Below are 17,769 nucleotides of genomic sequence, written 5' to 3' on the forward strand. Positions count from 1 at the left end.
AATGCTTTTTGTAATGACATATTTAGACACAGAAGACACCAAGAGTCAAGCGATGCTGACTTTAACGAATTATGTGGACCTAAGACATGCAATCATTCCAACCATCTACACAGGGAGAAGCTGCAAAGGATGATGGTTCAGTCCTTCACTTCACCTTCCCCATTCTTATGATCATGCACACCTATACAGGACCTTAGTTATAGGAAAATAAGACTCATGATAGAATCTTGAGAGAGTATTGAGACTAGGGTTGTAGCCACCTTGTCCCACTAATTACTTCTATGACCTTGCTTGTCCAAACCACTCCCATTTTCATCACTTTGTGAATTGCAGAGGAATCTTTCTTCCCTGTCTCTCAGCCTTGGTTCCTATTATAAAACATTTCTACACTTAAGATTTAAATCACAGCCAGTTCTAGCTAAAATCTGCAGTTGAAACTCTCCCTTCCTGATGTCTCACAATTATAAATTCATCTCCCTCATCCTGAGCAGTTCTTTGTTCCAAGTCCTTTGGCCCAACAAGGATAGGCTAATTTGGTTCATCTTTAAGAATTCTCTTCATGATTGGTCTTGTTCTTTCATACCACTTCATCACTCCACCAGCTAAACATCAATAGCCCTGGTTGGCCCTTTGTCTGAAAAACTTATGTAAATCCAAGGCCTTAGTGACTGTGGGCCTTCTACTGGCTCACTGAAAGTCAGGGTCACCAATCCACATGCTGCCCAGGGAGAAGAAGAGGCTGAGGTAGGTAAAATGCCATCCTATCCTGATTAGATCACTGTCGATCTGTCCATCCCCTTTAATATTATATCAATATTAATATTATATCAATGTATCAATGAACCATTCTGCCCTTTCCCAGTGCTGTGTGTCATTCATCTGAACTCTATTCCAGATTTGTACAACATTTCACCTGATAACCTTCAACATCTCTTCTAGGTCTATGATTTTGAGTTAATAGACAAAACAAACAATAACAACAAAATAAAAAACACAAACATATAGATTGTTATCTGTGAAACAATAACCTTCACTGAGTAAATGCTTTTGGCTTTTTAGGATGAAGAGCTAATTTTCCTCCCTGACCTAAGAAATGAAAGCACTCTGGCAGGCTTAATAAAAAATGGTAACACTTGCATTACTGACATCATTAACCATCAAACAGTATTATTGCTATTCTCAAACTCATAGAGCTTTAGTAAATTGTCTAACGTATTTGGTGCTTATCTGAGGTGAAGGTTAAATGCACAAGGTTTCTTTTGGTTGCAGTTGCTGATATTGGACACAGAGCTCTACAAATATGCTAAAACATTGTAACTAAAGGCTTAGCGACATAATGGTTCCCGTCAAAAGTTAGGGAGTATATAAAGCCATCATGATTTCTCAACAAATTTATTATCTTTTTAACTTATTTTCTTTATAAAATAAACTGAAGGTTGATGTTGTTTGTAGTAATATATCATCACCATGGTGATGTAACTTATGATACCGGTCAAAGGAATATGAAATGAAAATAACCAAAACGGTGCTCCCTGCTCTTTTAAAATGCCATGTGTGTCATAACAGAAAACAATACTTGATATCTGAACACACACACACACACACACACACACATACAGGAAGAGAGACAAAGACAGAGACTGAGAGTTCTGCAAAATGGTAATGAAGACAGCCTCTTCTTTTCTCTTGTCCTTCCTAAACCCATACCCTGGGCTTTATCCCCTCTGCCAATACTACCACAGGGGGGAAAATTCTTTCACATTAACTTACAGGGATGTAATATGTGATTAGATCCATTAACATTGCAAAAAAAGAGAAAGGACTAATGAAAATGAGTTGTTAGTATTTCAGGAATTGATGGAGAAGATTTTTACTTCCAAGTCCTTCCATAGATTAGTCCCTCAGATTACATCAGGTAAAATATTACACATTCAAGAAGTAGTGAGGTCAAACCTGGTTCAGTGCTAAAAGATGAAAACTAAGCTGTGACTAACTAATATTTTTGTCTTTAGGAATGAATAGTGATATTCTGAATCGATTGATGAGAGACTGAGAGAGGGGTAGGTAGAGAAAAAGAAAAGGAGGGAGAAGAAAGGGAGAGCAAAGTGAAGGGAGAGGAGAGAGAAAACCATCTATTTAGTATCACCTGCTACATTGAATACTACAAAGGAGGGGCTAAGTTATATTGGGGAAAGGAGGACCAAAGAAGTGATAAGACCATCACTTTGGACGGATGGAATATTATTAATGAAATGTGAAACTGCTCAATGCAAATTTTTCCCTCTTCCAAGGAAAAGCATCCTTCAAACTGAAAAAAAAGCACCTATGATTAGCCTAAGATAAATATGGAGATTAGTAAGGGAGAATCAAATTGACTTCCATAAGTACATATTACCAGGTTCAGATTAGATACATCTCAGGATACTGAAAGAAATGGTACATATGATAGTCATCTTTGAAAGATTATCTAAGCTGAGGAAAGCATTGTACTGCAAAAAGACATACGTCTAATTTCAAAAAGTTTAAAAAGAACTCTACTAACTATAAACCAGGGAACTTTAATTTCTACCAAAATACTAAAATGGATTTTATTAAATACATAGTTTGTACATAACTAGGAAAAAAAAGCTTAGCTTTATCAAGAACAAGACATGGCAACTAACCTAATTACCCACACACAAGAATTCCTGAAGCTGCATACTGATTTAGAAAATCACATTTTAGAATTTTCTATTGTATCTATATTTATGTTTTGTATCTATATTTGTATTTTTATTTATGCTGTTAAACATTTCTGAATTTCAGTTCAATCTAATTCTGGAAGGACTGGGGCTTGTTGCTAGGCACATGTTTGATACCTGTGGACTAAATGAAGGTAAAGTCAATTCAGGACTGGTTGAAATCAATAATAAACATCTATTAAAGGCCTACTGTATGCAATTAATTTCTCTTTTTTTTCTTTTTGGAGGACAATTGGGGTTAAGTGACTTGCCCAAGGTCACACGGATAGTTAAGTGTTAACTGTCTGAGGCAGGATTTAAACTCAGGTCCTCCTGATTTCAGGGCCAGTGCTCTATTCACTGTGCCACCAGCTGCCCTGACTGTATGCAATTAATTTCTACAAATATTTATTAGATATATGCTTTGTGCAAGACACTGTGTTGGGTACTTTATATTCAAAGACAAAATGAAAAATTAGGTTATTGCTTTCAAAGAACTTAGGCTCTATGCAAGAATTGATATTTAAACAAAGCATTTATAATATAATTTTAAGATAGGGAGAGTTATCATAAGCCGCTAAACTAGGCAATGGAAATTTAAAATAAAGATAAGAAATATCTCACTAGACTCCCAAAAATGATCATTAATTGACTGATGGAGGGAGTTCTCTAGTGGATTTGTCTTTGGTTTTGTATTGTTTCACATTTTTCTCAGTAATGTTGATAAAGGAATAGATGACATGCTTATAAACTTTGTAGATAACACAGAACTAGCAGACAGATACATCTAAACACCTAACATACTGGATGATGGTCAGGATGCAAAACTATATAAATAAGCTAGAACAATGTGACAAATCCATTAAGGTGAAGCATAATAGAGATAAATGTAAAGTTCGACACTTGCATTTAAAATGAATTTCATTACTGCAAGATAGTAAAAGTAGAAGACCTGAAAATATTTGGTGCCTGCAAATTCAATATGAGCTAACAGTGTTTCATGGTAGTCAAAAGATAATCTATTAGCCACATTAATGGAAGGTTCTAGTCCTACTGAATTCTATCCTGGTTAGACAATATCTAAAATATTGTTTTCACAGGTGCCATACTTTAGCATGTGAATAATATCCTGAAATGTGTGACTAGAAGACTTGATATGACTTAATATCCACTTGAAGGATCCTGTGCTATATCGAGAGAGAGAGAGAGAGAGAGAGAGAGAGAGAGAGAGAGAGAGAGAGGAGAAGAAGAAGAAATAGATTTCTCTTCAAGTAGTTAGAAGGTTACTCTATGGACAAAGAATAAAAGTGGTTCTTCCTGGCTAGGGAGGGAAGAATTAGCAGAAATGAGAAAAAGAAGTTTAAGAAAAACAGATATGTGCTTAATGAAAGAAAGGGCAATATCCTTAATATTTAAGAGATATACAGAAATGAGGCAGAATGCTTCAGGAGTTAATGGGTTATCCTTTCTCTGACGTTTTTCCATGGACATTGGATGATCACTTATGGAGGATATTGTAGAAAATATCATTCATCAGATATATAGTGTACTAAATGGTTTCTGAGGTTCCTTCTAACTCTGTGATTCTATATTTACACGAATTTTTTACTATAACAAAGTTATGTGGCACATACAAATACAAGATGTCCCAAAAGTCTTAGTTTCTTGGGACACTGCATAAAACTTAGTTTACTCCTTTAGTGGGATTACAATCTAGCTGAATTTCTAGATATAGGAGCCAAATAACAAAGGAGAACCTTGAATAAGAATACAGATTTTCTTAATTCATTTTTCAACTATAAACTCTGAATCATGGCTATTCTTACACAGTATAGGAGGAAGAGATGAGGTATACCACTTATATATGCATGCATGTATCACATACATACATATGCATGTATGTATATATTTAACTACTCTACCATAATCCTATTGTAATGCTTCATTGTGATGCAGAGGTGATCCCAGATTCTTAAAGGCTGTGTGAATGCAAGTTTTCCATGGTAGTAAGGTTTTGAATATGAGTTTGGTGAAAGGATATATGTCTGTTAACTTACTTAAGTTCAAAGAGATTCATAACCAGAAAACTAGGTATTAGGTGATAAATGTTTTTGATCATAGTAATTTGCAAAGGCTATCTTCTTAAGCAAGTAAGGGTTGCATACAAAACAAATATAATCATGGATGATTACGGTACAGGAGAATGAAAGCTGAATAACAAAGCACCTAATTATTTAAAAAGCAATCATGTAACAGATGATTAATGATGAAATTAATGGTTTAGATGAGAGTCATGATTTCAGATGAGTGGGAGAAACTTAGTATAGGTTAAAAAGTATTCACAGAGGAGGAACTCTGAAGTCTATTCTAATTTATTTACTCTTTATATCTCTATTTCATAAGCTCTAAAAATCAGAAGTTTGCATAAGATGGTCTTTTGTATCTCTACATTTTAAGTTCCTGGAAAGCATAGTATGTTTTTTAAGTCCTGGAAAGCATAGTATGAACAGAGACCCATGTAATTCCTGGAAACTATTAGTTATAGTACTGTAAGCTTCAATTTGGGTCTATGTGAAGAGGAGTAATGCTATATTCATTTAGACTTTAACTAATGCTACCATGATCCTGGTATATTTCTTACCATTTCTTTTTTGCCTTTTAGACAACACCATGAACCCCATCATATACTCATTACCCAGTTACAGAAAGTAATTTTTCATGATGCCATCTAAGTTTCGAGTTACAAAAGCCCTTGTAGATCATTGATGCTAACACTCTCATGTGTAAGTCAGATGAGGAAAACAAGTGTTCAGAGAGGTGATTGAGTTTCTCAAAGTCACTGTTAGTAAGTAGCAAAGCCAAGATTCAAAATCAGCTCATCTGACTCTAGAGCCCAAGTCCTTTCCACCATTCTAGAGCTATATATTTTTTTACCGCCTCACTTTAGAAATAGGGCAATTGAAGTTGAAAGTAGCTATTCTAACATCATCTAGCTAAATTGTGGATGATCCAAGACTAGAACTTAGTTTTCCAAAGTCCAGGTTTGGCATTCTTTCCCTTCTATCAAAATGCCTATTGTTTGCTAGACAAAAATCCATGACTTTCATGTATCTCTAGGCTTCTGTTATTTAGAGGGCTTCTTTTCTTTTCACAGTACTTAGGCCTTAGCAAAGGAAAATGGGCACCTAGATATAGAGGCATCCTTACTGGAATGTTCTTAGGCAGAAACAAAAGTACTTTCAGGTGCTAGGTTATGAATTCTGCATTATTGTTATATTGCAGTGTTTCATGCTAAAAGTCTACCCCCAGGAACCTCAATTCATAATTGTCCTTATTTTCGTCTCTGTGGGTTAAGTCCATAGGAAGGTAAAATGCTTACAAATAGCCAGTGTTCAGCTCAGAAGCTTCAACTTCTCCCCATAGCTGGGCTATCAGCCCTTCAATAGACACAAGAATACCTGTGTCATCCTAACTAACCTGTTCCTTTGCCACTCCTTAGGAGTGAGTGATGATAGCACTGAATTAGTGTTGGCTTGGCCCTGTGAACAGTCAGGTCCCTTCAGGATACTTTTCATCTCTGTTCTCTCTCCCCCTCCTTCTTTAAAGAAATAATCCTTTCCTTTTCTGTACTCTGACAAAAGTAGGCAAATTTTCCATCAGGTCACAATCTTTTTTGATTTGTAAACTTTACAGCATCTGAATGCTTGACTTCGTTATTAAAGAAAAAGCTAGAGTAACTCATAAGCCCCTAAGTCAGAGGAGTCCAAATCATAATGAATACACTGGGAGTGGTTGCATAAATAAAGATTGGAAACACATGAATCAAAGGTAAAGCCTACAACTCCTAAAGCATTCATTAAAGCTACTACTCTTGATTCTCAGGGGAGGCACTGGACTTTTTAACATAAGGACTATGTTTGGCAAATCTTGTTTCCATTGTGCAGAATGTTATGGTCCCTGTAAATGAAGCCCTTTGTGTACTGTGTAGTAGCCCCCACCTTTCCCCCTCCCACAGAATGTAAGCTCTTTAAAGACAGGAGTTATTTTCCATCTTTTTTCTTTATATCCTCAGCACCTATCACTGGGCTTTGTACACCGAAGGCTCTTGACAAATACTCATTGAATTGAGTTAAATAAGTAGCAGTGAAAAACAGTATAAGATTTGTCAGAAAGAATCTCTACCATAGGCTGGAGGTGAAGCTGGAGAAATTCAACAGTTTTACTGCCCCCTATTAAATCATATCTTCACAGTATGGCTTCATTATTTAGTTTGAAATAAATTCCTAGAAAACTGGATACCCTAGAGCCAAAAGTATAAAAACACATTTCAAAGGCAAATATAAATTGTTTGGTATCACTTCTTCCTTTAGGTATTCTCTATTTGTGTGAAAATAGAAAGGTGAGATTAGAAAGAACTGTTAGGTGGGAACAAGGGATCTTACCCTGGGATGTTATCTATTTAGTAAAAGTCTGCTAATGCAGATCAGCACCTTTTTGCCGATTTATAGTCTTAGAGAATTGCTTGAAGAACCCAAAATTAATGTCTTGGCCAGGTTTACACAGCCAATATATGGCAGAGGTAAGGCCTGAACCCAGGTGTTCCTAACTGAAATCCTCTTTCCATTAAACCAGGATTCTTCCAATTCCTTAAATGTCAAGGTTACTAGTGACGGTAATTATCTTAAGATAATTGTTGATGGTAGGCTGCCTTTCATAAATTGTAAATAGCATTTCCTGAACCTTGCTTTAGTTTTATATCAGGAAACAGAAATGTAAAACCAGTGATGTGATAGAAGAGGAAGAGGCATGCTCTGCTAATCAGAAGCCTGTTTTCCTCTCTTTATTTTCGAAGAAAACAGGATCCAAACCTGACACCAGGCGGGTATGTGTCTATAAAAGTAATTACACATGTGTGTATTCATGCACGAGTATATACACACTCTTAATATACATATGTATATACCATGTTTACACATGCATACATACATATAATTTTTCAAAACTTTTGCACAAATATTTATTTGATTCTCACAATAACTTCATCTGAGAGGGAACAGAACAGCAATACAATCAGGCTAAATGTTTTGTTCTTGGTCAAGGGGTCAAAACTAGATCATGCAAAGTGTGGTCTTTTGTTCTTGCATCCATCAAAAGAGAGCTATTAAGGGAGCAGTGTTGAGCTAATGTAATTGATGGAACCTACCTGTTGTCGCCTTCTCTGGAAAAGAAGACGGAGAAAGTCTGAACATTCCCTCTTGCATCTGCAGGTGGACGCCAGCTGAGACGAACAAAGCGACTGGAAACCAAGACAGGGACCACATCTCGGGGAGCAGAGGGGAGGACACTGGAACTTGGGATAGCTAAAGGGGAAGGAGAGGAGTCAGTCAGAGGGGCTGATGGAACAAAGACATGTGTAAGGATGGGAACTACGGCAGTAGTTGGAGCTAATGAGACAATGCAGGGCCAAAGACACAAGACATAAACATGAATAAAAATGGATGGGAGAAAGAACAGAGTGCTAATGATAAAACATTGTCACAAATGTATTTACAGTCTAATTAAGAAACTATCAGTCACCGAGGGCAACAGCAATCTTAGGTCTCTTAGTTTTGTGCCCTTCATGAGCATCAATAATACTAAACTGGCCGCCATACATCAAAATGGCTGGATCAAGCCCCAAAGAAGCCCCAAGTCACTGAATGTTTGTTTAGTTTGTGAATAACTAAATGTGAGCATCCCTCTTCTACAAACATGATATGTTTGGAGAGTTGTTGATTTAACTAGAAGTGACATCAGAGGCTAGCTTCTTTATACATACTTATACAATGTTACTACTACTACTACTACTAACGAGGATAGTTTGTATGTATGTTGTCTTCATATAAATCATCACATGTGATTCCAAGAACAATCCTCTGGTAAGTGCTATTATTATTCTCGTATCCTCCACACACAAAACTGTGACCTAGTCAGACTCAGAGATATCTATAGGTTTGTAGAGCTGGGAAAAAAAAAAAGTCTAACGTGACATTTGAACTCAGGTCTTCCTTTGTCAAAGTCTAACTCTATCCACTGCACCAAGGAGCTTCTTTCAGATAACAGAAAGTTTTAGTATTATGTAAATTTGCATTATGCAAATTTAACTCCTGGGCAGGCAGGACCCCTCTAGTAGTTAGGTCTTTCACTCCAGCTCTCTGTAGAGGATCTGGGGGTGGCAGGGTCATCAGTGGTAGCATCATACCAGGATTCCTCAGCTCTAGGCACTGAAGTTGCTGGGTAGCAGAACCATGGACAGGGCAGGGACTTGCAGAACCCCATGGTAGGAAGGGGAGGTCTGAGGAACAGAGAGATCGTCTTACATTAAGTAAGACCTATGTATACAGTGTTTTACTAATGTTTTCTCATATGTTCCTCAGGACAATCCCAGAGGGAGAGTCAACCTTATTAACATTATTAATGTACAGAAGAATAAACTGAAATCAAAAGTGAATAAATGACAGTCCTTAGGTCACTTAGTTTCCTAGAAATATTTTCTTGCATGATACACTAATTCAAAATGGAATTTAAGAAAGACCTGCTGTGTTCAATGCCTCCCAAAAGGCAACCTTCTCCCCATTTTGTATAGTATCCTTCAACTTCACCCTCAGTAGAACAATATGTGCACATATCTATAAAACCTTTATTTGCTTGGAAATATTCAAGATATATTTCTGAAAAGCTATATCTTATTCAAGATTAGAATTTTTTGGGGAAGGCTATTGGGGTTAAATGACTTGTCCAAGGTCACATGGCTAGTTTTTGTGTTAAGTGTCTAATGCCTGATTTGAACTCAGGTCCTCCTGACTCCAGGGCCAGTGCTCTATTCATCAAGATTAGAAATTTTGCAAAGATCTTACAGGTTTAGACTAGATGACAAGGACCACAACTTCCATAAGTAAGGCTATGCCTAATCACAAAATCAAATGATCTCCAAGAAAAGATCTAGAAGCAAGCAATTTTCAATACTTTAAAACTAACACAGAATATATCCCTTAGCAAAATGAAGTCGTTGATAAATTATAATGATATATTTCATGTTTAAGAAAAAAGATGTTCTCAAGATTATAATATCAAGTAAAATGATGCTTGCAAACCACTTTTAAAAACTTAAAAACTAATATAAACTCAAGGCATGAATTATATTATTTAATTCAAATGCAGGGAATATATTTAATATTTCTTTCTTTTTTTTTTTTTTTTTTTGCTTTTTGGAGAGCCATTGGGGTTAAGTGACTTGCCCAAATCACACATCTAGTTATTTTGTCAATGTCTGAGGCCAGATTTGAACTCAGGTCCTCCTGACTCCAGGGCTGGTGCTCTATTCATTGCGCCACCTAGCCACCCCTGGGGAATATATTTTAAAGGTTTAGAAAGCTTATTTAATCATCACAAGCTTAAAAAAAAATTACAGTTCTTATCTTTCCTACTACTGACCAGTAAGCTTAATTTACATTCTTAGAACATTTGGAAGTGATCATTTAGAAAAGAAAGTGGTGATCAGTAAGCCAGCATGGATTCATTAAGAGCAAATCATACCTGACTAAGTATGCGGGTATTTTATTTTATTTCATTTGATAAGGTCACTAAACTAGAAAGTCAGGTAAATGACAATGATATAGTGATGTATATAGATTGAAGCATCTGGCAAATTCCCTGTTTCCTTGTGAGAAAATGGAAATTATTACATATATTGTGGATCCAAAATATTCTTCAAGAAGGAGTTGGTCTAAATACTTTTGAAGTCACTTCCAACTCTAAAATTATTTGAAACTTTATCATCCATAAATTTTCAGAGACCCTTTTCTAATCTTCCAATTCATTCAATGGGCACAACCTAGCTTCTCAGAATCACAGAAATTTTAACTGAGAAGAAGCTTTAGGTATTATCTATTCCAACTCCCTCACTCCATAGATTAAAAAAAAAGTGACACTTTAGTCTAAGGGGTTAAATGGCTCAAGGTCTCACATATAATTAGTCATAAACTTGGATCTAGAATTAGAATCTTGCAATGCATAGTTGAGAGTTTTACCACAATGCAACACTGCCTTTCTATTGAGCTATCTGTAAATGAAAGTGGCACTTTCAACTACTTGTTTAAACTTACTTGCTTAAACTTTAAATTTTAAGCATAGAAATAGAATGTCTAAGAATGTCATCACTAGATTCATGCTGTCTATAATTAAATTATAAAAAAAGGTGATTGTGAGGAGTCTTCCTCCCCCCCCCGCCCCGACTTTAAATCCAGAATTAGAGATAGAACCTAATGGGACAAATTTTAATATAAGTTGAACTGAAATGTGAAAATTATGATCTTAGTTATTTTTTTCTTCAGAATTCTTCCCTTATTTTTGCAGATCTCCATCTGTCTACAGTTTCTCCTAGCTCCCTAATGTTGCCTATATCTCCGCCTATGCCCACCACATGCACTAAAGGCCTATGCATTAAAAGAGTTTCCTTACCCCTGCCTTGTTCCTATGACATGGACAACTACAGTCACCAAAACATTTATATCTACTTCCCATTTGCCACCAATTATACTGACATTTTGGCTTTGGGTCTTCTGACTTTTCCTTGAGCATTCTCTTTCTCCTTCAGAGGCTACTGGGGGGTTTAGTAAGTATTCATCTATTAGGGTTTAAAAATCACAACTATAAAAATGCTAATATTGCTTTTTGGGAATCACTCCTGCTCTCTGGAGGTTTCCAGTGATCAAACTGCTAAATTCAATCAATGGCCTTTTCTTAATCTACAATTTACTTGACCTTTCAGCAGATGACATGTTCCTAGATATATTTCTCCCTTGGCCTCTATGACACTGTTTTCTCCTGATTGTTCCTATATCTGTATGATTGTCTCTTCCAAGTCTTATTACTGGGCCATTAACCAGTTCCTGGCTGCTAAATATGAATTATCTCCCCCAAACTGCCCTGGTTTCCATTATTTATTTCTCTATACACTATCCCATGGTTTCATTTTTTTAAAAATTCAGATTATTTATACCCATGCACACACACAGAGTCCTAATGTGTATTCTGAATTCTAATACCAGATGTCAGCTGCTTTTTGTACCTCTCTACACATTAGAATCTCAAACTCATCACATCTAAAATATAAAACACTAGGAAGTTTATTCTTATTATATTATTATAAAAATAGAGGTTTATTATTATTATTCACTTCCTTTATCATGCATAACCCCAAGATTTTAATATCTGCTTTGTATATACTCAGTAAATATTATAGGTTACAAGCTTATTGGTTATACCTTGTTTTATTTAATTAGTTCAATAACCTCATCATATTCAGTCATACATACATACATACACACACATATATACATACATATAACACTTAAGTTATTCTTCATTCATTAAAATGAAACAAACAAAAATCACTCTTATCTGTCCCAAATATACCCATTTCAAATTTGTTTTTCTCCCCTTCTATTCTCTATCTCTTTTGGAAGTGTCCTTGTGAAATAGTCATATTAAGAAACTATGAAAAATTATTTTGTGCTAAATTGCTAGTGCATTAATTTATTGTTCATCTGAAAAGTGAATTCCTAGATATCCTATGCCTTCACATCAATCACGAACGGTGGTAATTTCAGCACACCTTTGGAGGAGAATATTTTACTCTGGGGCATCTTTTAGCAGTACTTCAACTTACTCAATGACATGGAAAGCCAGCTCTGAAGTTGGGTGTTATAATCTACCATCTCCTTTTAGCTGGCTATTTATAATATTGACTAGATGTGGGCTATGATATCACACTTCATCCATAAATGTCCCTATGTACCATATGGTAAAATCTAGCCATAACATTTTTTTTAAGTTTGAGGCTTCTAAATATTAAAGTGTACCAATTCTGGACCATTAAGTAATGAAGTCTAGAGATGCACACACACGTGTGTGCACACATGTATGTGTATCTATGTATATAGATATACATATATATGTAATAGTTTATTTAAAATATACATCATCTAAATAAATTAACAAGTTAAAGGAAAAAATTTGATAAAATACTTGACATTTATTTGAAATAATATTAAAAAACACTAATAAGTATAGGATTTGGGTAACCTACTTAGGGTTATTCCGACCTTTAAAAATAATATGTAATGGTTCAGGGGTATTGAATTGAGTTTTCTATCAAGAGTTCCCATCTCTAGTAGAATGTAAGCATGTGAAGGACAAGGAATATGGCGTCTTTGTTGCTGTTCTTTTTTTATCATTGTGCTTGTATTCACAACTCCTAGTACAAGGTGTTTCCAAACAGTAGGAACTTGATATGTTTGGGACTGAATTAAACCTCTCATTTAGCTACATCAAAGGCCTGCTCTGAATGAGCGGACAAGCAAGTCCCACTTGTTTGCTGCTGTGGTGGTTGGTGTTCTTGGTATCTTTTCTATCATTTTCAGCTCATCTGCACTGAGCACCACTAAAACTCAGCAGAGAACTAATCAGAGATGATTTACTTATTTTGGAAAAGAAAGTACCTTTTTCATAAAAGAAAAGGGACTGTTTTCTTAAGAACACATGGCCCTTTTCATTTTGTATATGAGGATCAATTGTGTGCTTATTAACCCTCCAGGCTTCCCCTGCCCCCAAAACAAACACCTTCTTTTAGAAGAAGTTTTCAATAAGGACCCAATCACTATCTTCTTTCTTTGCCCCTGGAGCCTAATCTCCAGTTTAGGCTTAATCTCACAGGCCCATTACAGTTACCATGGTTACAATTTCTTTATCTGTTGTCATGAAGAAGAGACTCTATCTCTTACCTCTGTAACATATATTTTCTTAGCTATATTGTTCCATTACAGCAGTCCAGAAAGAGAAGTTGATCTATGATTTAGTGCAAAACAAATCTTTAAAACCTTAAAAAGCACCTTAAATACCTCAATAATAAGTATAAAAAAAGTATTTGGTTAGGTTATTTAAGAAACATTATGAAAGCTTTTTCCCCAAGTGTTTTTTAAACCATGCAATGTTTATGGATGTTAATTTACTCTAAGCTCATTAATAGTGCATGGCCTCTGCTACCTAAGCAAGGAATGAAGGCTGATATGATATGTTCATAAAAATTCAAAAAAATATTTAATTTGCATTAAACATTAGATCAACCACTGAGCTTATTTCCCTGTCCCCCTTCAAATCCTCATTCCCTAGGTTGCTAACTAAATCAATATGCATACTACTATGAAAGACTATTTTCATTAGCTGTGTCTCCTTGTTCGTTTAAAGATGAGAAGAACATGAAAAATATCATTAGTGAGAATGATAGGAGTATTTTAATTTTTCAAGAATATACTACAGACATGTTCCTTTCCCTCTTCCCTTCAACATCAAAATAAAGCAGTTTATTGTCCACAAGTAAGCTGTTAGAGTAGACTTTGTTGAAGATAAAAGGCAGCTCACTTTAAAGCTACTAAAATTCACTGGAGAGGTTTAACAGACATAACATAGCTGTTAGAGTCATATTTTTTGGAAATAGCTTGATTTTAAAAAGTTGAAAAAGGCCAGGATTAATATTTCCCTGAAACCACATACCACTTTCAGTAGTCAAGGAATCTTTGCTTCAAATAAATGTATTATGAACTTGTCAACAATGGATAAATTTGAGCTATTTGAAATATCAGAAAGTTAACTGCCTTTCACTTTTAATTAAGAAAAGTTAGGGGCGGCCAGGTGGCTCAGCGAGTAAGAGCACCGGCTCCAGTGTTGGGATGACCTGGATCAAATCCGGGCTCAGATACTCAGCACCACACCCAGAAATAACTGGCTGGGTAACCTTGAGCAAGTTACTTAACCCCGATTGCTAAAAAAAAAAAAAAAAAAAAGGAAAGTGATGGGAGCTAATGTAATCCATGTTGTCCATCTTCAACTTTTGTTCCTAAATTTAAAAATAAATAGGCATATAGCATTTTAATTCAATTCATCAGCAAATATTTTATGGACTCACATTGCATGTCTAGACCTTTGCTCAGCAATGCTCAGGTTGGACACCATGATTACTGAGGTTTCTTCCAAATCTGAAAGTTGTGTGATATACATGTATAAATATATAGAAGCACAAATATGTGTGTATGTATTGGTGGATGTGTATAAATGCACACATAGATATATACATGTGTAGATATAGATATAAATGTACACATATGTGTGTGTGGATATATATCCATACATACATATATAGAGATCAGCAGCTTCTCTGCAATTTATAGTTTTAGAACACTTCATAGAACATTGTGACTTGCCCAGATTAACACCAGAGTTGTAGTGTCATGTAGTGGACAGAGAACTGGCCTATAAGTCAGGAAAACCTGGCTTCAGGTCTTGTCTTTGGCATATACACATACATAAATCCAAACATACAAACTATACATATATATACACACAGATACACAATATAGTTACATATCAAAAATGCATATTGCATATATGTGTATGCATATGCATGATGCTACAGGTGCCTGTATATATGCATATAAGTGTATATTTTATGTAGGTATGTGCTAATATGTACACATATTACATAATGTGCATACATACATATGTCAAGATGCTAAAGAGTAGTGTGAGTAGTGTGTATGTGTATGTTTTTTTGTGTGCGTGATCAATACAAGACATACAGAAGAGTTTATGAATTGGTCAGCTTCCAAAAGTTTGTTTTGTAAGTCATGAAGAAATGGAGTACACTTTACTTTAGGAATAATATTTTCGAAGATGATTAGAAATCCAAAACATAGTACATAAATCCTTTTCTAACCCATATTATGACAGAGCCATAGCTTTGAGAGTTCTTAATTTTAAAAACCTTTTTTAACAACTAGATATGTCACGAAAGCAAATCCCTTGCCATAATAACAGCAGCAAGAAGCTCTTTTTTTTAATCCTTTGAACTGGGCATTCTCTTTCCTCACCTTCCGGACCAGGTCCAATCAGAGTGCGAGAAAGAGCATGGTTAAAGAAGTGCACCAAGATTATGGATTTGGGCAGTGGAACGTCGGTTATATGGAAGACTGTAGGGACTTCTAGGGGCTCAGGTACTTCTTTACAGTAATAAGAGATGGGAGGGACTGATGCTGCTAGTCTAAGGACTTGTGCCATTGGATTTAATACCAGTGGTATAAGTTTTCAGACAATATGAGGAGAATAAAAAGAACTGTGACAACTGTATATGACAGAGAGGGGAAAAAGTAAACAGAAGCTACAGGTAGGATATTTAAGTACATTGGCAAAACATTTATTTAGCGGGAGAAGACATGCAGTGGGGAAGGGAGAGGGAGAAAGCTCTCTTCATTTACACTGTGAATTTAAGTAAATGTTTGTGAGAGGGAAATGCTTATTTAATTTGACCTGCTTATAGTGTTTTGATACTCAGTACTATGGAACAATTAAAGGTTAGATTGGTTTTATATTTATACCACCCCAGGAATATGACCAATCTTTATAGCACTGCTTTTAGGAGACAAATCATATTAGAATACATGAACTATAGTAATTAAAAAGACAACAGGATCGATAGGGACTAGAGTGATTGGGAAAGGATTTATAGAGAATGTGGGAGTCCTAAAATCATAGTTTTTACCTGTAGAAGAGTTAATCCAGTACAAAATGTCCTTTACATTTTGTCAGGGGAAGAAACAAAGACAGGTTGGGTGACTTTTGTAATATTACTCAATTAGTATCTATCAGAAGATTGTGAAGGAATGTATAAGAAAGATGCACAGAGTCAGTTTTCTTACTGCTTAATTGTACCCCTCAAATCCCAAAGAAAAGAATTAAGGTCATCATGGCATAGGAATTAGCATCTATATATACGCACAATTCTAGGATAAGATACTTTCTTCTAGTACTTTCCATAACAATTCATTGCGCTGTCACTTTAATGTACACACTACATTGAACATACATTTTACATATATATTAGTCACAAAACGATGGGCTCACAAATATATGCAACACTTGTGTATTTCCTCAAGATATAAAATTCTCTACGTTTAACATAAATACCCTATAATTCATCCTATTTTATTCCACCAAGCTGATTTGTATGGAGAAAGTCAGGCATGGAGCATTTCTGCAAGAATCTTTTTCATGGTGGGATGTTCTCATGACAATAACTTAGAAAAGTGCACAAAAAGGTATTTAAGTCAGTGGGGACAAATTCATGTTTTCTGTAAATATTCACTAACTCTTTCCTAGTAAATGAAGCCTCAAGAACTGAATGTTACTGTTTTTTTTCTGGGATATTAAGCTGAATTGGAAGCTGTTATTCTTCTAACAAAAGAAAGCAAAGGAATAGAAAGCCTATATGATTTTATTTCACTATCTAAGACCTTATTATGATTTGGGCCTCTTTTTTCCCCTAATAGTCATATTAGTACTAAATGAAAAATAATTGATGATTATTTTAATAGACTCATGTTTAATTGAAACAAGTTGCATAAGAATGCCAATTCTAAAATTTCCATAAGGGGGAAACATGTTCCTGCAAATCTTTACCCCAGGATATATAACTTGTCTGGCTTCCAGAGATTCTTTCTCCCTTCCTTCCTCCCTCCCTCCCTCTTCTTTCTTTTTCTTTCTTTCTTTCTTCCTTCCTTCCTTTCTTTCTTTCTTTCTTTCTTTCTTTCTTTCTTTCTTTCTTTCTTTCTTTCTTCCTTCCTTCCTTCCTTCCTTCCTTCCTTCCTTCCTTCCTTCCTTCCTTTCTTCCTTTCTTTCTTTCTTTCTTTCTTTCTTTCTTTCTTTCTTTCTTTCTTTCTTTCTTTCTTTCTCTCTTCCTTCCTTCCTTCCTTCCTTCCTTCCTTCCTTCCTTCCTTTCTTGCTTCCTTTCTTTCTTTCTTTCTTTCTTTCTTTCTTTCTTTCTTTCTTTCTTTCTTTCTTTCTTTCTTTCTTTCACTTTCCCTTTCTCAAAGTCAAATACAACAGAAAATATATCACCAAACAAGCTTCTTGTCATATTTTACAATAACTTTTTCTCTTTTATTAATGAAATGTTCTC

At 35.3% G+C, this 17,769-nt stretch overlaps 1 protein-coding gene across 1 annotated transcript in view; it reads right to left on the reverse strand.

Annotated features, from left to right (window-relative positions):
* Positions 1-17,769, reverse strand: part of DCC (DCC netrin 1 receptor) — a 1,052,419-nt gene that overhangs the window by 440,525 nt on the left and 594,125 nt on the right. The window contains exon 9 of the mRNA XM_069102085.1: positions 7,924-8,080. Coding sequence (XP_068958186.1) covers positions 7,924-8,080 — 157 coding nt within the window. The remainder of the gene's footprint in view (positions 1-7,923; positions 8,081-17,769) is intronic.

This window comes from Petaurus breviceps, unplaced genomic scaffold, assembly GCF_028583685.1.
Source record: "Petaurus breviceps papuanus isolate PSGF00001 unplaced genomic scaffold, PetGlider_PUasm1.0 128, whole genome shotgun sequence".
Taxonomy (NCBI): Eukaryota; Metazoa; Chordata; class Mammalia; order Diprotodontia; family Petauridae; genus Petaurus; species Petaurus breviceps.